Raw genomic sequence first — 27,590 nt, forward strand, 5'->3', positions numbered from 1 at the left:
AACCTCAGTATTGTTTCAAAACAACCTCCCAAACCCTGAGGGTTTTCTGGAAAAAAATGTGCAGAATGGCAGCGTTGTCAACATTAAATTCTGGGTCATGTTCGGATATTATGTCAATAACGCTGAAGTCTGCCTCTATGTTACTCCCCTCGCGAACTGAGAATTTGTGTTGTTGTTGTTGTTGTTGTCTTCCCCTTCCGCCTTTCTTCAAGTGTATTTCAGCAAATTGCGTTGCATTTCATCTGCCATCTGTCTTAAAAACGAGAACATCCAAAACACAGACCTAGCATTCGGTCTTAAAGGTATATATACACTCAAATGTTGCATCTGGTCTTAAAGGTATATACACACAAATGTAGCATCCTGTCTTAAAGGTATGTACACGCAAATGTTGCGTCAGGTCTTAAAGGTATGTATACACTCAATTGTTGCATCTGATCTTAAAGGTATATACATGCAAACGCTGCATCTGGTCTAAATGGGTTAAGAACTTTTCAGCAGCAGCGGGTTGAGTCTGACAGTGGATTGTTGGTTGGTTGGACTGACAGTGGATTTGTGTCTGTGGTGTATCGAGGTAGATGTATTTCTCTGTCTAACAAATTCTGAAGCCATTCTGAATTGCTAACAATAAGGAGTGGTTCTAGATCACTTCTGTTATTGACAATGTTTCTAAATCTTACAGTATTTAATGACAGATCAATCAATTGTGTAAAATGTAAGACATTTTTTGAAACAAGATAATCCTATCTGAAGGCTTCCTGCTTTGGGGTGGTCATTCTAACTAAGAGGCCTTTTAAAAACATGAAATATCACATATCAACCACTATCAACGTCATCTTTTCCTGGTAAACATGGACCCTAAAATGAGGGTCATTTAACAAGGGGAGAAAGAGCAGGGCAGAATTATCAGACCAGAGGAGGGGGGGGGGGTCATCTGAGAGCCAATCCAGTTGGTCGGAGGCCCTCTGACCTGCTTCACAGCTGTTTCTTGTTAGTGCTTTAAAACAAATTCCCAGAGTGAGATGGTTTCTACACTCAATCCTGCCCTGAAGAAAGAGGCCAGACAAGAAGGGGGTTTATAAGACCCCGCTGCTTTGTGTGTGTGTGTGTGTGTGTGTGTGTGTGTGTGTGTGTGTGTGTGTGTGTGTGTGTGTGTGTGTGTGTGTGTGTGTGTGTGTGTGTGTGTGTGTGTGTGTGTGTGTGTGTGTGTGTGTGTGTGTGTGTGTGTGTGTGTGTGTGTGTGTGTGTGTGTGTGTGAGTGAACAGCTCGGCCTTAACGTTTTATCTTATCTGGATCGACGACCTGAGAGCGCAGGGCCCTGCACTGAAGATGCTCTGCATTGTGTTATGAACGCCAGCACCAGGCCACCGTTGCTCTGATTTCTTCCAAATCTATTTCCAGCATTAAAAGTATCAGCCCTTAACTGAGCTTCAGTAACACTCAGAGGATGTTTACAGTCATTTAGTGAGAGTCGACCTTTGGTTCAACTGTTGCCGAATATAAACAAATGGAAGTAATCTTGATCTTAGATGGTAACCTACATATGGATGGTACAAAATGTTTTTGACAGCTTATTCTCACCAGACTTTAATAATACTAAGAATTGTTCAGCTTGTAATGCATCACACATGAGCAGAAAGTAGAGGGACGTTCACTTGGTCCTACAGTTAAGTTTGAAATGGGCCACATGTTTTTAGAGCTACTGTAAACTTCGCTGCTATAAATGTCACCATGAAACTAATGGATATCAGTCGTTTATTTAGTAAAACCTCCACACTGATGGGTATAAACATCTCTAGGCTCAGGAATTATTTTAAACATGAATTATTTTCCCCTCAAGAAGAATTTACCTCTGGCCTTTTTTAAACCTAAATCCATCAATGTCTGAGGTGTCCTCACTGTTCAAAAGGGAAATGTTGTGTATCATCCTGTGAGACCACATCTAACGGACTCAGCATAGCAGTTTGATGGAGACCAGGCCAGGTTCGTCGAGGAGATACTCCCCAGCCTCCCGCCTGGGCCTGGAGAGCTTTCTCCCCGGGGGGCACCTCACCTCATGGTGACCCCCGGCTGAGACGGCTTTAGATTGATGTGCACTGCCTCCCTCTCCCACTCATTGTATGCTGTTTTGGGCATTTCCTCTGCCTTTCCCTTAAATAAAAAAGCACTGTTTACAAGTCAGAGTGGGGGAGTGCTGAGCTTGTGCTGAGGATGCCGTCATAGGGCGCTGAGGACGCTCTTTGTGTGAACTGGCAGCTTCTCCATCAGCTGAGTCTCAGAGGTTAAAGGGCTCACAGAAGACAGAGGAAAGCTCTGAGTTCCCGCCGTTTGAAGTGCCTTGGCTTGATTAGTGCCAGTTTCTGGCAAGTGCAAAAAATGCTGTTCGGACCTTAGAGAATAGGGATTGATGAAGTCATACATGAACTGGATTTGTTGATTTTGTCCTTTCAACGTATTCTCATCAACAGGTTAAAAAATATATATATTATAGTGACAACTCAGTATTTCAAGTATCACTCCACTCGCTCTAACTTGAACCATGGTTTTATTTTGTTTTTCCTTTCATCCTCCTGAATAAAAATTACCACCGCTGCAACAATAACAAACCCAGTGCATTAATTACCTGATCAGCCCTACACCTGTGCTCCAGCGAGGCCAGGCGATAAATCAGAAGTCTGCACGGGAAGCGGATTATCCTGACACTTCATCAGTCTTCACAGAGAGGCCCACTGCCTGCCACAGGGAGAGGCTCACTAAGCTTACCTGCGCACTAACATCACACATTCACACAGGAAGGGTAAACCCAACCCTGTTAAACACCTCACACCCAGGCTGGGTGATGCATGGCAGTCGTTAGGCAATGATCCCCAAGTGCTGCTGCTGCTGCTGGACACCACCTATTGCACCATCACTTCCATAATCAAAACCTGTTTTTCCGTTTTTAGTCAACTCTGGGTCTCAGTTGGGCTGAGATCATACATCTTTGCTGTTTTTGGAAAACATCTACAATTTTGGAAATGCATTACTTTTTTAAAGGAAAGTCATTGACAATTTGGAAGTGCAAGACAAAAGCATGAGTCTCCTTGTGCGATGCTACTTCCCTTGATACCTATTTGACTCTGATTTGACGTCAGTACCACCAGTTAATGTCAACCCAGGTGAGGTGAGGTCTTGGTAGCACCGAGTCCTTAGAACAATTAGAAGAGGCGGTGCAGCACCTCATAGCCCAGGTGATGGATCATACTAGTGGTGGGTTCGTAGGGTTGACGCTGAGACTAAGGAATGATTGGCTTAGGCCGGCAAACTTATTTGACAGAGACTGATGGCAGAGGAGAGAGGCCAGCTGGGTCTGAGTGGGATCTGTAAACAGGCTGGGACAGGAACGGAGGCCCAGGCATCTTCACATCAGCCCCGGTGAGATGATACAGCACATCTGGGCGGGAGGGATAAAGGTTTCATGACAAAGAGATATAAACACAGGCATATGACCCTCATACTAACACACTCACACTGGCTCATATACGCACAGCTCATCAGAAAAAAGTAATTAATGCAGACCTCGCAACAAAAAGGCCTGGGTATCCTTTGAATTCCTTTTATTTTTAATGCTTTAGTTATCAATAACTATATATAAACAATGAATCAAATGTGTGTAATGTGTAGTGACGACCCCAGTTACCTACTCAGCACCAAACAGAAGACAGACATAGTTGGCCACTAGCTGGTGAACACAGTGGAGCATTTAGCAGCTTTATTCCTCTGGAGGAGACCAACACAGAGCTAAGAGGGAATGAATATATTTAACTTACCTTTGGTTACCAGAAACCTAATGAATGTTAGCGTTGATCTGTGTATGTTGGAGATGTGTATCGGGTCACCACTAGGGTAAAGTCTGAAATGTGTGTTTGCCCTTCATCTTGTTGTGGAACTGACACCAAGTGGCCAAAAATTATAATTTGTGCTGCTTGAGTCTGGCTCACCAGATGTATAACGCTTGAATAAAGCCTGACAATCGGTTAAAGAGAGGACCCCTTACACCGTCTCTGCTGTCTATTTTGCAAGGGCATCGTTGGTTTAAACTGCCTAAGACGAATGTGATTGGTTTAAAGAAATACATATTTACTCCACAGTAAAGATGCACCCAACCAGTTATTTCTGATCCAATCTGATCCAGATACCTTGGCTGAGCGTATCAGCTGATACCTGTTACCGATCCGATCCTGCTGTTGAATGATTGAAGTGTATACATGTTCATGTGAGTGAAGACATCAGGCTTGACATAAACATTTAGGCTTGTTAAAAAAAAGGGAACAAATTAACACAGACATAAATGTACTTAATATTATTTATTAACAAATAAAGTGTACATTAGCAGCAAAAAGAAATAAATAACACTTCCATGTAAAGTGCATTGCAAACAGATATTTTAAAATGTAATATAAAATATAGCAACTGCCTCAAACCCAACTAACAATGGCGTCATTAACTTGCTGTGTTTGATATTAATAGAAAAGAAATGACTGAATCGGAACACTGGATCAGCCTCATTCATCCGATATCTGATCCAGCTAATTAGTCGATATGGAAGTCGATATCTTATCGGTGCATCTCTACTCAACAGTGTCGTGGAGATGGGTCTGTCAGTGCAAGACTAATGCTGCTTAAATACTAGTGGTGATAAATTTCCTTACTGATATACTCTTATGGGAACCCTATTTCTCATCAAATAACAGAATGACAGCAAAACTTAGCTACCCAAGTAGCTATCAAAATTAACTTTGGACAAATCGTATTCTGTACTTTAAGTGTTGAGGTTCAATAATCAGCACTGACTAATGGACATTGTTGCATTTGAAATATAAACACTGATGTCATGATGTGCTATAAAAACCATGCTCTCTTTACAGTGCTTACTCAGAACCTCTGGAAAACAACTGTGCTAGTCTTCCCATGGAGCGAGTGTTTGATGTGTACAACATAACATATGCATGAGTTCACAGGGACTAATGAATTTCCGCTCCAACCATCTTGTGTCATTACAGAGACCATTGGCCTAATCCACTTACCTTCTGCCCAAAATCCCCCTATCAATAAAACAGGTATCATTTTACCGTCCCTGAGGGCTGTTAAAAGCAAAGAGCCACTCTGTTAAGACTTTCTTTCATAGATGGCAGCGGTTTCGTGCTCTCCTGTAAGCCTCTAATCCCTCTGTCGCCATCACTCGCCCATGTACTGCCCTAGAGGAAGCGACGTCTTGCTAGCTAAACCTGCAGGTTTCATGTTGTGTGTGTAGAGCAGGATTCCCGGATTAGGCTAAACATACACTTTTTATTAACCTTGGGCATAACACTTACTGTAGTGTGTGTGTGTGTGTGTGTGTGTGTGTGTGTGTGTGTGTGTGTGTGTGTGTGTGTGTGTGTGTGTGTGTGTGTGTGTGTGTGTGTGTGTGTGTGTGTGTGTGTGTGTGTGTGTGTGTGTGTGTGTGTGTGCGTGTTTAAGAAAGGCATGTCTGTTTAACCTCAAAGTAACACATTTGCGTTTGTCTCAGTCACTCCTGATGGTTACTGAGAGTGAACTGCAGAACAAATCAGTGTCTGTGTGTGTAATTGTGAGTGTGTATGCATGCACATGAGCATTTGTGTATAGCCGTTGGCGCGGTGCTGTGTAGTTAGGACACAGGCCAACTTTTTCTGCTGGAATTTCCTGTCTGAATTGAGCACCCCCACCTCTCCTACTCCTCTGCTCTTCACTTCTCTCTCTCTCTCTCGCGCTCTCTCTCTCTCTGTCTCTCTCTGACTGCCCCTTTCTCTCAAAGCACGACAAAAGCTTTTCCCCCCCAAAATTATTCCTGGCCTGGCCTGGCCTCTCAGGGCATTGTTATTATCGTTGAGTACTTCCTCGAAGACATGAGCCCACTCCACTCTCCACTTCAGCATGGTCCTGATCTGGGGGCTTCATTTGGACCTAATGAGAGAGTGCTTTTCCTTCTTCTGTGTCTGAGTCACAGGACTCGTAGGGGCCTTTGTTAACATCGAACACCTGGAATTGTCTTTACTGAGAGATCAAACCCGGGCTTTAGGATACAAACTCAAAAGGAGGAGATGTGGCAGGATGTTTGGCACATGTGGAGCCTCATTATGGGGGCTAGGGGGCAAAGATATGTTCAATCATAAAACACGTTATGAGAGATCGGAGCAGATACAGTCCCTGAAAATGAACACCAGTTAAAAGTGCCTGTGATTTATGATATAAGATTACCCCGCAGTGCATTGTGCACAGTGTACTTGACTACATTTTGAGCCCTTGCCATGTTTCACTAAATTAGCACCTTACAGGAAAACATAGCATGACTGAAAAGGACAGTTAATGACCTGAAAGTGAGGCGTCATGGTTATGATATCAAGCTTGTCCTAGTCCGGCTCAACAGATATACAGGAATGGGGCTCTGCCCCCCCCTTGCTCTCTGATATACACCTAGCAAAGTATAGGCAGGCTTCACCTCCAGGTCACTGACCATCAAATAATGTGTCTTGTCTTTCCTTCTAGTAAAAGTCTCACCACACAGTTGAAATAGTGCATATTTTAAAAAGTCTGTGTCCTTTACAGGGAATTAGCCATCTTAAGTTGTAAGATGTGTAAAAGTGACACATCTTACAACTTAGGATTGGCTAAGAAGCTGTTCAGATCTGAAATAGCACAGCACAGTGTGGGTGTGTGGTTTCAGGTACAATAGAGATGATATGTCACATTACGTTGTGGTAAAAGTTGAGACAAGTTGTGCTATCGCAGTCTGAACAGTCCTCAACACTGTTTGGGTCATACAGTATGAGGCTCAGGGTGGAGTAACCCTGCATGCCAGCACACCCAAAGGAGACAGGCGGGCGGTAAATCAAGAAACTGAGGCGTTTGAATCGTCCCATCCATGTACCTGTCAGTAGCTGTCCCTGCAGTCCATGAAACAATACAGCTGTCTGGGTGATGGAGGGGCCAGTTCAGCCCTTACCACCCCCCAACCCCATTCAGCAGCTCCGAGCTGGGAGCAGCCAGGGGAAGAAAAAAGCCTCAGGGACTTCTGCTCAGGGCAGGTTCTATTAGTATCTGCGCATCTGCTTCACTAATGAACCAATAGTTCTTAATGTTAATTTAACAAAAAATACTTTTTCATATGAATGAACTGTCATGGTCCATCAGCAATTTTTATTGATATTTGTGATTTTTCAATTCATAAAGAGTTTTAACTGCTCCTCCAAATAGGCAGATATGCTACCCCAGCTGAAAAAAGGTTGAATGGTTTGAAGGTAAAATGCTACCTGTGGAAACAGAAACATTATTAAAAGAAAATACACCACAACACAATGCAAAGTAATGAATTCAAGAAAAGGAAAAATAGGCTCCTTCAGTTTGACGGTTTGATTGATCAACTTTCCAATACGGCTAAATGAAGCCTCGCTATCTTTGTCTTAGTCTAGTCTCCTCGTCCCGTGCCCTCCTCCCCTCTCCACCAGAGATGTGCCAGGCAGCACAAGCAGGGGGCACCTCTCAGACAAAGCCCCAACTTCTGGCTCCACTTGTGAAACAAAGCTCAAACTCCTTTTCCCAGCTCTCACTCCCTCTCACTCGTTTACTGGGTGCCTCTTTTTGCTTTGTAACACACAAGTTGACTCGGAATCGGCCCCCTGTCTCACACACAAAAGCAAGGGAGTGTCACTGGCTGAGATCCAGAGGCGTAGATCTTGATTGAAACACAGAGCCCTTGCCCTTCTGATACCAGGGTATCCATTCATATTTATGCTGTGTAATTGTGCCATGTCTGTAATTTCTGTAGTGAATTCCTGCAGAAATGATCCCTGTATGTTTTTAAGTCATCATGTTCTATAAGCTGAACTTTAAATAACAGTTTGGGCTATTTTGGCTTTTACTTCCCAAAAACATGAATAGTTGTACAAGAATCTTATCTCAATGAACTGTATCTTTGGCATTGCCCCAATAATGCTGTAATGGCAGTGCTTTCAAAGGGAAAACGAGCATTGTTGGATAATGCTTGTTCTTAACCAAATTCCACACCAGTCAAATGGTTCGCAGTTTAGGGCTGCCCCCGGGGAAGCTCTCCTCTCCCAGTCCTGTGTAATCCCATCAGAATTAACTAAGAACAAGATGGTACAACGTCATGATGATTACCTCAATCACAATAACAAAAGGCTCATCAGGGTTAAGTAGCAGTAATGTCTGTCTTTGTGAGTGGCATCACCTAAAAACAACGTTAAGCGTTCTGCCGTGGCCTAAAGACACAGAGTCCTGTTGCACCTTGTTTTCACGGCGCTGTGTGCAGCGTGTGAGGCCCCGGAGGCACATCTCAAACAGGGAGGTGTTTGGAAATGCAGACTTTGAAAAGGCAATCAATAGGATATTATAATCACTGTGATTACAGTGACAAACACTGGGATTTAAATGCAAATGACGTGTCCAGAAATCATTTTTAAAAAAGCAGATAAAGAAATACTTCAAAGAATCAGGTATTTATTCAACAAGAGCTTATATTAGATTACATTACATTTCTCCCTCTTTTTCCCCAGTAATATAAAAGTTATCATTCACTAACTACTGTATTTACAGTCACTTCAACTTTTCTATCCTATTTTATTCAGACTTTAACAACCTCAGTATGTGTGCTTGTGGAATATTATCATCACTCAGTGCGTTTACATGCAGTTTAAAAACCGCATTAACATCGGGCTTAGGGAATACTCCGGTTTCTCAAACACCATGTAAAAATAAAAAAATAAAATAAAATGAACCAGGAAGCAACGGCGCTGAAAACAACCTGAAAACCAACAGCAATAGAGGGTTAACTTTTAACCAAGGGAGGACTTCACCATGGCAACTAACATCCCTACCAAGAAGACCTGTTTCTGTTGTAATTCTGTCCAAGATTTGGCCGTTTTCCCCCCGCTTTTGATTTTTAGAAAGGTGAACTGGAAAGTAAAGCCGTTTTCCAACCAGCTGTATGTCGGCGGAGCTCCACCTACTGTACCGGAGGAAGAGTTACTCCGTCATTTTTCCATTCAACCCCCTCTCATGTATACGTGGAGAACTTCAATAATCTGATTATTCCCTTAACCGGGGTAAGGCCATTTTCAGGTTACTGATGTGCATGAAAACGCACTGACATTGGTGTGAACAGACGCACCTATTTCCCCCTGTCACTCAGTCCCAGTGGTCTTCTCAGGTAGAGATAATGATCTGCTCTCACTGAGCTTTGACCTTTAACCTTGGTGGTCTCTGCTCCCAGGTCATCCCAGGTTTACTGGACCGTGCAGCCAAAGAATCCTAATAGCAACCTGGGCTCAACCCAAGGGAGCTGCATTGCATTATGCTCTCTGTCTTTGTCCCTCCATCATGCACACACACACACACAAACACACACACACACACACACAAATGCACGACTGAATGTGCTGTGGGTTATTCAGGGTAGCTGTCCTGCATCAAACATTCGGAACTTTAACATATGAAACTGGAGAGAATTAGCAGGCTTGTTTTTATGACTAGAGCTCTCCTCCTTCTTCAGTCAGGACTCTGATGTCTCCTACTCAGCCGTTGTAATCACAGTAATTAATGAAGATCGGCTGTGTTGTCCTAATGAGACTACCCTCAAGCCATGAGAGCATTTATGGCAGGAAACGGTGGATTTGTGCATTCTTTGTCTGACACATAAAAACACATTGTTGTGTAAACCCTGCTTTGGTCTTACTGGATAGAGAGAGCCTTAATGAACATTAACTTCTCAGGGCAAAAGGTTTCAATTACTGCACGATTACAGGAACTGTAAAATGGTAGAGTTGCATCTCATGCTGCGTCGCACATATTAGTCAGTAACTGTATTCCAGCCTTAATATTTGTCTTCTTTTGTCATTCCAGTCCTCTTTTTATTTCTCCAGCTTTATGAGAAGTGTTGTTGTTTCACTGCATTTAGTTGTTTTTTTTGTTTTTGTTTTCTGATTTATTTGTGACCTTTTTTCTCTCCTTTGCACTCACAGGTGCCCACCACCTCTTCCCCACGTTTCACACGCCCATCCCGATCGACATGAGACACCACGAGGGGCGATACCATTATGAGCCTCACCCACTCCACGCCATGCATGGGTAAGAATCATTAGATATCAAAGCAACCATAGTATATCTTCCATAACAAACATTGGTGGGCCGGTCATTACCAAATCCTGCTGTGCAAGCAAACATTATCAAATCCAGATCTCAAAGTTTCCAAAGATACCAAATATGTCAGGCTCTTTTTTTGGGGAAATACACATAAAATGATGCATAAAACAATGATTTACCAAACTTTCCAGCTGTATGTTTACACGTCAACAAAACAAAACGCTTTAACCGAGCAAACATATATCATAGCAGTCAGCTCTAATTGCTTTTTACCAAATGATTCCAACCACCAAACGAGTCCTAAGACTGTCAGCAGCAGGGTTTGTTGCAACACCACTTGATGATTAAAGGTTGAATATGGAGAATAAGCAGAACACCGCCATCTAGTGTCTCAAGATCGTAGTCGCAACAACAAAAAATAATTCCAGCAGTCGGGTTGCCAGGTTGGTCCGAACCGGCCCAGTAACCTACAGGAGACCAGAGTCTGTTTGAGCCTGTTTGAACCCGTCCCCTAACGCAAATCACACCATAAACACAAGGATTAGAGGAGTTTGACTGACAGTTACCGTTAGCCGTTAGCATTAGCCATTAGCAGAAGCCGTTATCATTAGCCGCTAGCATCAGCTGTTCCAGCTAAGTAAAGATGAAAGTGATGTTAGCGATCAAGGAGAAACGTAGCCATTTGGGTGTGTTTTAATGGCGTTTCTCTCCTTTCTCTCAGTCCATGGAGTGAATGCTCGGCCTATATTGACTCTGGTTTTTGCCCGTCTCCGCTCACTCAGCTGCTGGGACAAATAACGCCCCATTCACTGATCTTTAGATTCAATTAGATTAGATTAGAAAACTTTATTATTCCCCAAGGGGAAACTACTTTGCCACCAGATAAAACACGTACATCCACTTGTCACAAAATACATACAGTTCCAGTTCCACAGCTGTTTCAACATGATTAGGTGATTTGGACATAATATACGACAGAGTACTCTACACAAGAGAATATCAGCAGAGAAATTGATAAAAATATAAATAAATAGATATTCCACTCCAGAAGGTAAAAGTAACAAACAACCGTTAGCTAGCAATCATTGTTAAACAATCTGACTGCTGCAGGAACATAGGAGCATCTGAGTTGTTCAGTAGAGCACTGAGGCATCACTAGGCGCACACTAAATGAGCTTTTGATATCCTTAAATGTATCGTGGAGTGGGTGCTTTTCATAGAGAATGACTGTTTCACCCAGTGCCAGCCTACAGTAGCTGCACCCAAGAACAGGCAACCCTGGCAACCAGCAACGCCCAATGCTATTGGCTGCTACAATGGAGACAGAATGGAACAGAAAGTAATCGTCAAACCTGTCAATATACTGTATATATTAATTCAGACTAATTTCTTTTTTTAATGGCAAAGCAGTACTTTCATTCTGTACCTGTATTCTGTATTCTTTAAAAAGCCCTGTGGGTGTATTCTTTTTCAAAGGATATAGCTTTTAATAAAGATTCTAAATATTCAACCTTTAATACTAAAAAAAAAAGTCGATTTTAGGTAAATCATCGACATAAAATGCGGTGACAGAAATTAAAAAAATGTCTAATAAGCAAATGTGGTTCACTGTGACTTGTGAAAGGTCAGTTGTCACTTTTCATTGGTTTTTCCCTCAGTTCTACTACGCCACTCCTTCCTATTTGGCAGCACTAGAACTTCATTGACAGAGCCAAGTTCAAATACATCTAAGCCAGACAACATACACAGAGCAAGAGTGAGATAGAGGCGACAGAGAGACAAGCCACATTAGCACAATACAATACAATAGAGTGTTGATATTTCCTGTTCTGGGACTGATGTAGTCTAGAGAGAGAGAAAAGCTGAGAGAAAGACCAGTGAAATACAATGCAGGAAATCACACTAAATAACACAGTGAATTTTCAAAAAGCATTCCATTTTCAAACTCACAGTATATTAGTGAGGATAAAAAGATTGGCAGTCCAGTCGTGTGCTTGGATTTGAAACTAGTATCCTAATCTGACCTACAAAGAAACACTCGTTTGTTTTCTGACTTTATTAATGTGGCATTAGCATAAAAGTCTGGCCTTAACATTGCCTGGCCTTATCATCATTCAAATCCAGGAAGGGAACCCAGGAGTAAGATCAATAAAGGTTTTGTGAGAACTGTGCTCTTACATTTAAAATCAGCGAGATCAGGTGATACACAGCGCAGGCAGAGCGATTCATCACCTGCAACGCAAGGGAAAGGAGGAGGGAAACGGTGTGGCTGTGCACCCGCTTTTGTTTTGATTAATGTGATGTGAATCTGACAGAGTGCTCCCACTAATTCATCAACACCTTGATCTTGCTGTCTTTTCCCCAGCATGCGCCAAATTCACCTAATTACCGTGCGTTGTCCCGCTGAAATGGAAACAGGGTGTCGGCGCAGGGTGCTTGGTGGCAGCATTCTGTCAGTGGCTGGTTGCTTTGTGTCAGGGTTGTACTTCCTGTCTGAAGGATTGTGCGTATTCCATCTGGAGCGTCCTTCATCACTGTTTCCATGTAACATAATGAGGGCTGCAAATCACGATGTCATAGCTGTCATAATGCAGATCCTGACTGCTTTGTTACCGGCCCTGCTCCCTGGCTTACAGTGCAAGGGAATAGACCTTAGGCCCATGCACATACTTCATGTGTTCAGTAGCTTTCAGCCCAAGTCAACTTTTTTTATTAACTGACGATTTTATGTTTCTTATCAATTTGCTGTTTAATTCATCTGACATACATAAGGTTTGATTTGTTTGACATAAGTGGTGTTTTAAGAGTACTGTTATGGCATGTAACATTGTTTTAGTCACTATGGACAGTTTAAAGAAAAGAATCCAAATAAATACAGCACTGCACTCTGCGTTTGATACCAACGCACAAATCACCCTTGAGCATCTGTATGAAAACCATCGGGCTTTCAACTGTGAAATCATTTGCGGAAATATTAGACTCTCTGAGCCAGTGCTCCAGAAGTCACACAGTCACAGTCGGTGAAGGGAGGAAGTCAGGGTGGTGGATGGGTCAAACAAACTTTTTTTCCTCAGCCGAATCCCACTAGAGGGTTAGTCCGCCTCATGAACCACCCTAAAGACACGCCGATCAACCAATCCTAGCGAACTACAGGCAGTGACGTGGATTTCCCATCAAGTTTAATTCAGAGAGTAGCTGTCATGGCTGAAAAAATGTAAACAAAACTATAGTGTCCTAAGAGCACACGAGCGTCAGACTATTGTGTGGCATCGACGCTGTCTGTCAAGACTTATTCACAGAATTTATGGAACAAGCTGTAAAATATGAGATAAATGTCCCGTGCATCCGTGGATGTTTTTAAGAAACGAGTGCCGTCACTTTTCAGGGGCCTCCTTTCTGACTAAAGCTGCCACACATACACACACACACACACACACACACACACACACAGTCACACATGGTGCGCACATGGGATGGTAACACAACAAACCTTTTCAACCACATAAATAGACAGCATCCTAAACAGTGTGCTGAGAGTGAAACAGCGAGGAGTGCAGTCACACCACAGCAGCAGAGGCAACAGGAGCTTCAGGGAGCTCTTGGTTAAATGTCCATCGTATTTGGCACAGGTTTGCAAAATTGCACAAACTGATTCAAATCTGTTCAGAAACGTTCTCTGGCCTAAGTGCTTTGTTTTATATTTTCTCTTTTAGGGCTATAGTTTTACATAGGGAATACTTTGGTTACACTGTTCAATAACTCACAAAATAATTAAAAATCAATGTAGAAAAACCGTGAAAAAATCGTTATTGTGATTTTACCGTCAAACAAAAACGTGATATGATAATTTTGCCATATCGCCTACCCCTAGGTTGAACAAATCTTGTGGGCATAGTCAAATGTTTATGCATTACCCAGGGTTATAATGTCAGTACATAATGCACCTTTGCATATGTCAATTTTGAGCACATCTCTAAATGCTTGTTGTAGGATTTACAACTTAGCAGCTATTAGAGAAGAACCATGCCATATCTCTGGAACACATTAGAAAGAACCTCTCGTGGGATGACAGCAAAACTTGAACTTAGAGACTGCACTTCTGTGCTGTTTGCTGCATATTGTGAAGTCGGGCATCTTCTGTTAAAACCTACAAGCCAGGAGAGCCAGCCACCGTGCAAGCATGTTTGACCGGGTAATTAGCATCCAAAATCCAGCCTTCCGTTCCCAGAACCTCAACGACAACGCAACGGATGAGAAAAACAGATCCCCCACTCACTCCACAGCCCATATTTATGCTTTTTGGGAAGCAGTAGGGGGGCAAATTGCAGCACTGAAAATTTGAAATATGCCCAAGGTTTTTGTGTGGCAGAGCTGCGGCCAACACCGCCCCCGTTACACAAACAGATGTGTTCCCACTTACCAGGCAATCAGCCTGTTCAAGGCCCACAGCCCCACAGCACGGAATGTGTTGATTAAATACAGTATACAGATCAGACATTTGGCTTGATGTTGTTTTTCCCCTTTATTGTTTTGATTTGGTTAACATGGAAAGGGGGAGGGTGGGGAGATGAGTGGAGGGAGGGTTGTAATGGGGGGCACATTTTCGAGTCTGACAATTGGTTGTCAGTGGTTTCGACAGACATGTTGTCATCTTATGTTAATGCTTGTTGGCTCCATCCCCGGATCATCGTCACGGCCAATGTTTGAATTTGGATGCTCCCCTGAGTTACATCCAGGAATGTGCTGCTGAAAAGACAAGGGAGCCATCAATCAGAAGACTGGGAAGAAGGAAATCAATAGGCTGAAATTTTCACGGTTTATCACACGGTTTCAACGTAATTTTGTTGCCCTCAAAAAATACTAAATGGTATGTGACAGCAGCAGAGTCGAATAATGGATAATTACTTGCTGTATAATCCTGTTTTATTTAAGTTTATTATCCCACCATCTGACATAGTTCTGCTGGGCCCCTCCATTGTACACAGTCCTCGCTTCTTAGGGAGTACAGTATCAAGTTGTGTCCAAATCCTCAGCATCCTGATCAGGGCCCCAAAAACAACTAAGGCAGGATCTTAGCATGTCCCCTGTGGGGCAGTGTGGTGATTTATCTTGATCGCCTTGGCTGCCTAGAAGTACAGAAGGGAGTGTGTCACATCATAATTCATCCCACCCCAGGCCAGTTGGGAAAATGCCAGAGAGGCAAATTCTAACTTGTTGGTCAGCCAGGAGGGCATGGAACTTGACGTTGGAGGTCTGCGTCTTGTGACACTGAAGATGGATCATTTTCAGTCATCACTTGCAGAATCAAACTATGACTCCACACCTATTTAGTTGAATTAATCTGCACAAAAAATACCTCTTGTCTTCCTAGATAAGATGATCTAGCTGGTATGAAGTGTTTCTCTGCCCTTTCAGAAGGCAAACGTTTTTATAGCTGTTTCAAAAGGCCACACTCTGTACGTGCACTCTGGTATGTACTTACTCATATGCTCAACAAGCTGCACCATGTCCAAATCACTTTTTCTCACAGCAGAGTTTTAACAATGGAACAACAGAGAGCATGTAATCACACAGTACAGAACATACAGACAAATAGCAATTACCTAGTTGAAAGCATGTCATCTACTGACTGCCAGTGGCTTCCTATCCCTCCATGTATGCCTATTCCCCGCAAGTATCATCCTTACAAGGACAAACTCCTGGCACTTTTATTTGCCAGCAATACAGACTTAAGATTTTCAGCAAGCATGTGAGCATTAGATCTGTGTTTCCAACAGGCCAACCACCCATATTGTTCAGTTTGATGGAACTTTCTTTAAATGGCAGCCACTAATTAAGAGACAGGTCTCTCCCAGGGCTCCGAGGCACTCAAAGAGTCTCCCATTCAACCTCTTTGACTGAAGCTCCTGCAAAACACACAGACTTCAAGTAACATCTTGTCAGAAAAAGGGTGGATCGACAAGGCTTCAATAATGGTACCTGCCAGACAGGACTATTATTTGTAGCCTCCTGACAGGCAACAGCAGTAAATTTTACCTTATTATCGAGGCCTCATGCACACTCTCGGTCGTTTGAGTGATTTACTGCAGCTACAGTGATGTGTGTCGACACGCTGGTTTGCTATCAGCCAAGAAACAAATACGTATTGTTGACTGATATTGGTCTGAAGTACAATGTTGCAAAAGGGTTTTGGTAGGTGGAGCATGGAGAGGGGGCATGTTGATTAAAATGGATATGGAATTTATTTATTTTCAATGCAAGTTCACACTTCTGAAGTTCTGATTACATTTTTCAGTGAAAATGCTAAGCACGCTGAGGATGTTCATATCACAACATAGGGCTGGCTCATATCTTCATTGTCATTTTGTGTGCATTCGCTTTAAAGGGTGAGGCTGATTTTTTTTTATATGAGACTGTACGAACAGGTGTTGCCTATGTAGCCAAGGCTTGATTCCTCTGTGCCATACAGCTCCATAGTTCTCTGAAAAACTATTGAAATCAAATCAGTGAGCCACACTGTTGCACCGGTTGACATGTTCCTTCATTACCATGAACAAACATATCAGTCATGTTTCCATTCACATATTTCTATGCACATTTTTAAGTGTTGCATTAGCAAAGCTGTATTGAACGACAAAATTTGGTAAAACTTCCTCAATTGCGGAAAAACGTTTTTTACGCTAGCTTGTGTTTTTGTGGAAAATGAGTAGATGTGCTAAATGGGATATGAAAACACATTTAACTCAAAACCAATAATGTGTCTTCATCTCCAAACAGCATGGCCAATACTAGCTGACATGAAAGAACTATTAAAAGATGATTACAGTCATGTGGAGCACCAAGTCCTGACCAAACTACACCGTAGTGAAGTTGGGGTCTGGTATTGAAATATGTCCAATGCCAGCCTCCTCTTAAAAAATAGTAAAACTATTTAAACCACACACTGATGAAACTTAAATGAATCTGGTATCTATTGGGATCCTATATCAATCAAACCTTCGGCGAAGCACCGGAGGACTAATCTGAGACGGCACTGCCAAGCTCTCTGTATGCTGTTTAGAGGCGGACTGACGGAAGTGTGTTTTTGTGTATGGAGCGTCTGTTTCTTCTCACTTCACCCCTCCCGCCCAGAACAGAGGGCTCTTTATGGTTGTTTGTAGGGAAAGACTGGGTCTGACAGCAGAAAGTTGGCCCTCAGACAAGGCCGGCAGTCTGCAGGCGCTTACTGGAAATGTAGCGAGGGCCGAGGCTCTGGGTTGGTTGGCTCAGCCTGAGTTGGGCAGGGCTGTGCCGGTTTGCAGGCTGGCGTCCTCACAGAGACAGTGAATGAGAGACTAAGCAGGGAAACTGAAGGGAGGATAGGGGGGTTTCTGAGCATGCTTGCTAGGTCTCAGGAGCCACAGCTAGAAACTACTGTGATGTATATTATAAACTAATAAACAATTAGATGTATACTAAAATATTCCATTTATTTATTCATTTACTATTTACTGACCTTAAAGTTGTACTCCATAAGATTTGAGATCCCTTGTTTCTGTGGCAGTAGGATGTAACTGCAGGTGAGCCTGTTCTTTCAGAGCCTCCATCTTGTCACGTTCAGGGTCACTGTGTGAGTTGACTATTGTATTTTTTTTGTTGCTCTTTTGTAAACTTTATTGAAACACATTCACCTCTCTACTTCCAGTCTGTCCCCTATATGTTACCCTCTTAAATCAACACACACACACACACACACACACAAACACACACTTGTTCCTGTTATACTTCTGCCCTTACGACAAGCCTGACTCAGAAGTTGGAATTTCCGATTAAAAGTTGGTGACGATCTGGGCCAACAGACCAACTGCTGTCAGCAGCGTAACTAACATGGCGGCTTATTTACATCTTTGTCTCCATAGGCACAGATATTGGAATACTCAGCAAAAAGGCAACAAGTGCTTTCATTCGTGGGTCATATGATCAATCACCATTGTTTTAACTTACTATTGGATAGATATTAACTTAAAAGACAATTAAATAGATAGAAATACTACAACTTTAAGGCATCTATTTTCAATATTGGTGTTACTTAAGATTCAGAAACCAAACTTTGTTCCTCAAAAGGTCACAGACTCATCGATGTATTTAATTGAGTAACATTAATGAATTATGTCAGCAGCTAGTGGTAGCTGGGCATCCATTAGATGAACTATTCCTGACACCGTTTTTTTTAATTATACACATGCAGTTATTGCTGCCAAAACCACATATATAAACACTCTTGTGTTCACCGCAGCCATCGGGCTGCTCAACTGTCAGCTTAAACAGCCCTCATAAAGACAGCTATTATAGTTATTTTTATCACTTTCTGTTGTATGCTAGTGTCACTTTGGTCATGCATTTATTAACACTGTAGATTATGAGACAGATTGAGGTGGAGCAGGTAGTGTGTAATCTTTTTAACCGGATGGTACGGCACAGCACGGCTCTACTCCACTCAACTCGCTCTTTATTGGTTTTCCATTAGAAAAAGTTGAGGAGAAAAGGTTTAGTGCCTGGTACCTGCTACTGTTACTTGGTACCACCTCAGTCTCAAGCTGATGGCTAAGATCGAAAGTGGAGTCAAAAGACTGCAGACCACTGATTGGTCAGAGAGAATCGTCACCAGTGCAACACGGAACATCCTGCACGAACCCGCCATTTTTAAATAGCCACGCTACCACCAATAGCGACCACAAAACTAGGTCATACACTTGACGAAGTGCAGCCTTTCCCTTCTGTTCGGTTGCATATGAAAGGATTCAGCAAAGGCCAGCATAAAGTCACTTTATTTTCTCAATTCAAAATGTGAAGCAGGGATAAACATGGGAGCAAAGGGACCAAAGAATATAACAACGTTGAACTGACACTGAGGTGACCTCAAACCTGAATACCATTTTAAAAAAGAGGGTTTGATGCCTAGCGTTTTACTCATCTGTTACTCAGGCTAATTGTGCAAGGCCACCTCTACTTCCTGACAGCATTACAGTGAGTCATTAGTCTTTTCATTCTCCTGAACGTTTATGACCCGCAACTCTTTCTTCTCTTTCTCCTTTTTCCAAAGGGAAATTGACTGATGACTTACAGTTGCTATATTTCCATGAGGGTCAAATACTTGCTGCATTGCCACATGCAAGACAACGACTCATGGCATCCTAGGTTTCTCCTGTACTTCTCACTTTATGAAAATCCATCATTCACTCCTTAAAGTTCTACTCCATAAGATTTCAATCTATTTTATTGTCTTTTAAGCGACAATCGATCAAAGAGTGAGTTAAAACAAGGGATCGACCAATATGGATTTCTAGGGCCGATACCAATTTTTTTTCATCAGCCTTACGGACTGCAGATTTTCTTGAGCCAATATTTGGAGCCGATACTACTTTTTCTCCCTCAATTCACATCATGAAAATTAAACAATGATGAATTTTTCGAGTAAATTTTTAAAAAAGGAACATTTATTGAACTTAAAAAGGCGTCTCCAGCTCCAGCTGCCCATGGACACCTGTCTGTAGATAATGCTGGGGAAAAGATATCGGGGAACGCAGCAGCCCGCATCGGCCGATACACAGCATCCGTTGGTCTATCGGGCCAGACTGTCACTAACGGTTATGCTGCCTTCACTTGTACTCGGACATCGGGATCTTAGGATTTCTGAGTCAGGCTTGTAGTAAGGGCAGAAGTGTAATAGGAACATGTGTGTATGGATTTAAGGGGAAACATAAAGGGGACGGAACAAAAGTAGAGAGGTGAATGTGTTTCAATAAAGTTTACAAAAGAGAAAAACTAGATAAATAAATCAATAGTCAACACACATAGTGACTGTGAATGTGACAAGATGGAGGCTCTGAAAGAACAGGTTCACCTGCAGTTACATCTTAGTGCCACAGAGGACGCTAGAAACAAGGGATCTCAAATCTAATGGAGTAAGACTTCAAGTTTGTTTTACATAATTTTGAAATAGTTAATATGTGCCATCATCTGGGTATGATTTCTTTCTCCTGAATGAAAAGGAGCACATTCAACCAAAAGTACATTTGAATCCTTGCAACAATGTCGACTGACAATTTATTAGTTGCCGCTAAACTGGCTATGTAACCACAGTCAGTCATTCAGCCTTTCCTCTATTAGTCATCGTTCCTGGAGCTTAAGAGTCTGAGGGCTGAATTTCTACCAGGTGTTCTTCCACACACCAAGGGAGGGGCAGGACTCTTATCAAAGCTGAAGCACACTAGTTCAACATAAGTACTAGTGGCCCTTCAAAGGGTTGTGCCACTGCCAGCGGCCAGCAGACATTTTTATCTAGAGTTCAGCCCCTCGGGGATATTGAGAATTACAACACCTACTTGTCTGTGTGTCTGCGAGCAGTGACGCCAATTACCTGTCAGAAATGACACATTCACTGTACAGCTTTTATGTGACCGGCAGGCTGTTGGAGAACATAGGCTTTTCTTTCCAAAGGTGGTATAGGCAGCTACTTAAGGTACTGAGCATCCGGTTTCACTCTCTTATCATAGACCATGTAATACCTGATGTGAGAGACCTTGTAGTTCAGCCCACCCAAACAGATAGAGAATAGGCTTCCTGGTAGCCTCACAGTGGAAAGCCCTCGGTCTCGACTTGTCTGTAGCTCTAGGGCTTAATAGGAGAAGGCGAACAAAAGGGGATTATTATGTATTAGCTGTGGGACTGGGGAGGGGAAAGGGTGTAAGTAGATTGAGACTGCAGACGCTTATGTGGAATAACAGAAGTCAAGGTTTGTCTATGAACATACCAATGAAGATCACTCACGATGATAACTGAGCACAATACAAGTAATCACATTAACACAGGAGGTCTCCACTCTCTCCATCTCCCTTTTTTCTTCATTCTCTGTATCATTTATTTAGATCTAATGTTAACTCCCTCTTCACAGACCTCCAGGACTGACAGGCAGTCCAGTCATCTCAGATATTTCCCTCATCCGTCTATCACCCCATGCGGTGCCCGGGACGGGTGAGTCACCGTTCAGCCCTCCACATCCGTACGTCAGCCCCCACATGGAGCACTACCTACGCTCCGTACACAGCAGCCCCACCCTCTCCATGATCTCAGCAGCCCGGGGACTGAGCCCAGCTGAAGGTAAGACTTACCCCCATTGTAGCATCACCAAGATATTGACTATAATATTTAATATCTACAAATTCTGTTGCCAATACCACAGCGAAATAAAACTCATCATACTTTTGTATCTCACAGAATAACCTCAACCACTAGAGCACTACCTACCAAATATGCATTTACGAAGACAAACTGCAGCTGTTATGCAATATCCTTTTTTTGTCTCAAATGTTCAGTGTGTAGGATTTAGAGGCATCTAGCGGTGAGGTTGCAGATTGAAACCAACTGAACGCTGCTCACTCCTCCCTTTCAAAACTCGTAGTAGAACCTAAACAGCCCTACAAAGGCTAAGTGCAGTAACAACGAAATCACTAATATCATGAATTCTGCATAATTTTGGGCCTGAAAGTATGGAGGTTTGAATTAATTTGGATAAAAATTATTACATGACAAACTAGTAGATGATAATCCATCATCAATGTGCCAAATATTAATTTGTTGGGACAGTAAACACACTTTGACGCCATTTATTTTTGCTTAATTATTTTCGTAGTTACTGCAGGCTTTGTTGGGCAATACAGTGGCCTTCAGGTAATATAAAAATGTGAAAGGTCCTCCCTAGAGCCACTATTTGGTTTGTGTGTTCTGGGCTACTGTATAAACATGACAGTGCAACATGGCGGGCCCTGTGGAAGAGGACCCGCACCCTATGTAGTAATGAAGGGCTAATTTTAAGATAACAATAAGTCAATGCTCCTTAGTTTCAGGAAATGATATACCTCGAATATTGTATTCCATTCCTGCCAATAGAGGAGACATGGAATATAATATTCATAAATCCTATAATGGTCCTTTAATGGTTTGCAATCATTGTTAAAGTGTATTATCACACGGTTCTGTTGAATACTCAATTCTGATGGGGCAGTTACAGCACTCTACATTCTGCAATTTCAGAATATTTCTATTTCTGAATAGCAGACAGCTACTACGTATAACAGACTGTTTGGCACAGTTTTAATGAACAGAAGGACCACGTCAATGTCCGCGTCAACTTTGGCAAAAAAAACGATGTTGAAATCAGTATTTTATGTCAAATTACTAATTTCTTTTGTAGGAAGCCATGTAGCCTAATAACCAGAATAAAAGTTTCGTGACAACTACATTACCGTTAGCTTGGTAGTTAGCTTAATGCTAATTTAATGGAGGGTCGACGGCACAGCTAACAACATGCTTACAACCCCTACGGTGATCAAAAAAAAAAAACACTCGCCAGCAACATTCCGTGTTGGGCTGATCTGCTCCCATAAGTGAGCTTTTCTGTCGTTGCTGTGATAGCGACAGTGATGACACGTATCTCCAGGCGGCTGCATGCACTCTCTCCTCATTGGGAATCATTGAAAAAGGCGCTAATGTTCAGGATAAAACGCTTTGTTGGGCTTGCTTGACATCCCTTATTTATCTCATCCCGCATTGTCTGTTGAATTTGAATCCTCCCTCTTATGTTAAAGTTGTACTCCATTAGATTCAATATATGTTGTTTCTAGCGGCCTCTGTGGCAGTAAGATGTAGCTGCAGGTGAACCTGTTCTTTCAGAGCCTCCATCTTGTCACGTTCATGGTCACTATGTGTGTTGACAATTAGATTTTTTTTTTTTTTTGCTCTTTTGTAAACTTAAATGAAACACATTCACCTCTCTACTACTGGTCCGTCCCTTACATGTTCCCCTCTTAAATCCACACACACACACACACACACACCATGTTCCTATTACTCTTCTGCTCTTACTACAAGCCTCACTCAGAAGTTGGAATTTCTGATTTCCGATTACAAGTGAACGCAGCATAACTGTTGGTGACGCGTTGGGCCATCAGACCAAACTCTGTCAGCAGAGTCACTAACATGGAGGCTTATTTACATCTAGCCCAGGAATGTCTCCACAGATACAGATATTTGAATACTCAGCAAAAAAAGGCGACAAGTGTTTTCATTAGCGGGTCATTTGATCAATCACCATTGTTTAAACTCACTCTGTGATAGATATTAACTTAAAAGACAATTAAATAATAATTATTAAATAATTAAAAGACACTTGTGTTCATATAAATGCCTAATTTGTGAATAACTCCCAGTGCCCAGGCACACGTGTTCATCCACAATTACTCTCATACCAAAACACTGAGCCTTAGTCTTCTTATGATGTATGCAATGTCCTGCAAGTGATGTGGAAAATCTTTCATGGCAGCGATTCTGCAGCTGCTTTGACCAGTTAGCATTAAGGAGGTGAGATTAGAGTTGAGCAGGTTCAGAATTTATGTGTCCTGTTCACTATAAACCACCTCTGTCTGCTTGGCTGCGGCTCCCTGCCTACACGCTTTAGTTTACACAGTTGATTATTTAAGCTACAGCGATAATTAGTCTTGCACCTTATACATTCCCCTGCATGAGGTACTGAAGCACACCTTTCATCAAGCATGCTGTGGGTTTTTTTGTATGTGTGTGCATGCTGCTGATTTGCAGGTGTATCAGGGATATGCTTTGCGGTACAAGCTACCTTCCTGCTCGTTTGTATATATGTTTAGGCAGGAGAAACCATGGAAATTGGTACAGAAAAAAAACATGAACTATTGAGTTCACACGATGACAGACCTGTCCTCGCTACCCCTGTTCAAACAACAGGTTGGAGAAGTGAGGAGCTACAGCTCTGCACCCGGTACCAATAAATCACCAAGCACATGCTGCTGGCAAGTAATGCCTCCCCGCCTTTCAAGAGAAGCAATGCGGAAGAGATGCTGTCACTGATAAAGTGGCAGGGAAATATGGCACCAAATGGAGGCCACTCTGCAGCTCTGCAGAACATAAATAAAGTGTGTGGAACCACGGAGCTCAGTGGAGCATGTGTAAACCTCTGATAGGGATACCTGAGTGTCAGGCATGTGGGTTCTTTGTGTAACCCTAACTGCTTAAAGTATATTCAGAGATGGAAAGAGTAGAAAACTGTACTTGAGGAAAAGTACTTGTGTAAACCAGTCAACTCAGACTCTCTATGTCCCACTATAACCAGTCCACTCAGCCACTGTGTCCCACTATAACCAGTCCACTCAGCCTTCAAAAAGGTTTGAGCTGATTGCGGTTCTGCAGTCACATCAGGAATTATTGTCACAAACAGCAGAAACACACTAAAGGTGAAAGATATAATCCATAAGATTTTCATCTATTTAACTGTCTTTTAAGTTAATATCTATCAAAGAGTGAGTTAAAACTATGGGGATTGATCATGTGACCCACTAATGAAAGACCTTGTTGCCTCTTTGCTAAGAGAATATTTTAGCATTTAGCTAGATGCAGCATGCATTTGCAGTGTGGGGTTAATATCTCGAACACTCGCTGAAAAAACTGGGGCACCAACAGCACAAACACAGCAGCCATAACTAATTACTGCAGTACGTTAAGTCTTAATATAATTAAAAGTGTGTTGTTTAAAAAATCAACCCCCATACAGTTGCCATGAATAGTGAAAATAATAATAATAATTATAATAACAATAAATACATAAACATATATATTGTATATATATATATATATATATATATATATATATATATATAGGCTGTAAGGTCCGTTCTCTCAACTTTTGATCCAATCGTCCTCGCCTACGGGAGTCGCCATCTTGTCAGACGTTGACTCTGCCTCATTTCCTCTTACCAAAAAAGGGCATGTATGTGACGTTGGGGGGAGGGAGATACGTCCATCTGGCTGATGTTTACCTCAGAGGAGAAGGGAGGGTCGGAGGCTAGCTCTCACTCAACAGGCCACGCCCCTAATTATTCAAAAACTTTAACCTCCAATAAAATAAAAACTAGCCTGGTACAAAAAAAATGGCCTATTTAACATGGTAGTCAATAAGAAATTGCTCTATTATGAAACCTGCCTCTAGTGGCCACTCGGCAAACTGCCATTTTTGGCACTTTTGCTATGGCTTCCTTTTTCTTCAGGGGGAGTTGCCGCTTGGGTCACACACATTCAGACACAAATTGCTCCTCCGCAGAGGTGGTAACGTGATCTGGCAGCCATGGAGAAACCAACGGAATATGCCAGGGTTGCTGCTGCTTGAGCACAAACACACGGCCTGTGCACTGTTACCACAGCCATGACCTAATAGGTTCTGATAGATCCAGATTTTTTTGGTTTATGTGTGCTCTTATGTGTAGGCTTGTGCTTAGAGGGTGGAGGAGGCTGTGGTTTTGCTTCCTCAATATCCTCTTTGGCCCCCACCCAGTGATCCCAACCCCCACTTCCCCCCCATTTCCACCAACATGCATATTAATCCACCATCAGCCCACACCCGTTCCCTTCACACACCCCTACCCGCTGGGGGAGGAAGGGGGAGAGAGCAGGGAAATGGAGGAAAGGGGGACACAGGCACAGTTAGATGCAGGAAAGAGGAAAACTGATCCATGTCTCACTCTTATAGTTCCTGACACTATTAAATGTGGCTTTACTGGGTGCAGGTGTTAACACATTTTACATCAATATTACCTTTGCACATGCAGTGTTTAAGGCTTCCTCAGCATTATCAATGTGCATATGTGTGCACCTGCCCTCTGCGTACGACTTCAGCCTGTCAAACTTAGTGCACACACAACACCAGAGGAGTGCAGGAATGTGGTATTCCTTCCCTCTGTAGCCCCCCTCTTTGCCCTGCTCCCTCTCTCCCTCTGCTTCCTTTACTCCCTAGAGACACTTTCCCACAGCCCGGCATGCCTCAAAGACATCAGACATCTTTTATCAAAAGACTCATGCCCTGGGGCATGCACGCAAGCACAAATCTACAAATCTGTAAAGCAGATCACTCGTCTCCTCTGTTGAGACCTTCCCACAGACTTTCTGTTCTCGTCTTTGTTTTGTCATTCTGTCAAGGAGTGTGTCAAATGTCAAAATCAAAATGTATTTTGCTCAGCCCCTCTGACTTGTCAAAATGTGTTTAGCACCATGTTCGCAGGTTATGACTACTGTTTTGTCGCACCAGCAAGAATCTCTTCATAGACCTTACCTCCTAAATAGTAAATTCTGCAATGTTGTGAAGGACATATTAAAGGACAAATAGACGATGGGGCTATCTCCGTTTGATTAATTTTTTTACATAGATAAAAACCGGTTCTCCTACATCTCCTATTTTTTTTCTCCCATTTCTGCTGCAGTGACCCACGAACACCTGAAGGAGCGTGCCCTGTTCAGTCTCCCCCCTCCACCACCAGGGGCCAACCCCACAGAGTACTACCACCTGATGGCCAGTGCCAGCCAGAGAAGCCCCTACGGTGACCTGCTGATGCAGAGCAGTGCAGCAGCAGCGGCTGCAGCAGCAGCAGCGGCGGCTGCAGCTCATCTCCCAGATTACATCAGCCCTGTGGATGGTGAGGATAATACAGACAGTTGCCTTTTAACTGAAATACAACTTAAGATGTTTTACTGCACTGACACAATTTACAGATTCAAATACATACTTGTGTGCAAAGGCCTTAATACTTAACACTGTTGGGTCATGGGCATTTTGACAAAATGCTCATGGTTTAAATAGTTAAATAGTGACAGCTAATATGATCTGCCACTGATGTTTATCATTTTAACTTTCAAAAGTGACAGTCAATAATAGTTAAGGGAATACTTGGATTATTGAAGTTCCCCAGTATACATGAAGGTTGAATGGGAAAATGAGTAACTCTTCCTCCCGTACAGTAGGTGGCGCTGCCCCAACATACAGCTGGTTGGAATACAGCTTTTTTCCCGGTTCTCCTTTGCCAAAATCACAAGTGGCCAACTTTTGGACAGAATTAGGACAGAAACAGGTCTTCTTGGTAGTGATGTTAGTTGCCATGGGGAATTCCTCCCTCTGTTTAAAGTTAACACTCTATTGTTGGGTTTTTTTCACATTGTTTTGGGTGCTATTGCTTCCTAGTTTATTCTATTTTCGGGTCAAAAGCAACTGCTGCAGAGTCAGGAGGGGGAGTTATAACCCCGCGAAGCATGCGCAGACCGGAAACCCGACAGCAATCCCGGAAAGTTGAGAAAGGGAAGTATGCCCTAAACCCGAATATAATCGTGTTTTTAAACTGCAAGTAAACGCACTGAATGACTTAAAGTGATACGCAAGAAGAGAAGATGCCACACATCCTTTAGCCTTGGATTTTAGAAAATGTGGATACTGGGAAGCTTACTGAATCACCAACATGATATGTCAGTGTGATATTTCCATGTCAAAAATGATTCATTATCTCTGATTAATTCCCCTCCCTGTAGTACTAAAGCACATGCATGT

The 27,590-nt window shown here is 42.5% G+C and overlaps 1 protein-coding gene across 1 annotated transcript in view; it reads left to right on the top strand.

Moving 5' to 3' along the window:
• The window catches only part of gli2a (GLI family zinc finger 2a), a 100,364-nt gene that overhangs the window by 48,523 nt on the left and 24,251 nt on the right, over positions 1-27,590 (top strand). Inside the window, exons 3-5 of the mRNA XM_083922013.1 lie at positions 10,039-10,144; positions 21,093-21,298; positions 26,476-26,688. Of these exons, the coding sequence (XP_083778139.1) occupies positions 10,039-10,144; positions 21,093-21,298; positions 26,476-26,688 (525 nt within the window). The remainder of the gene's footprint in view (positions 1-10,038; positions 10,145-21,092; positions 21,299-26,475; positions 26,689-27,590) is intronic.

This window comes from Echiichthys vipera (genome assembly GCF_963691815.1).
Source record: "Echiichthys vipera genome assembly, chromosome: 10".
NCBI lineage: Eukaryota > Metazoa > Chordata > Actinopteri > Perciformes > Trachinidae > Echiichthys > Echiichthys vipera.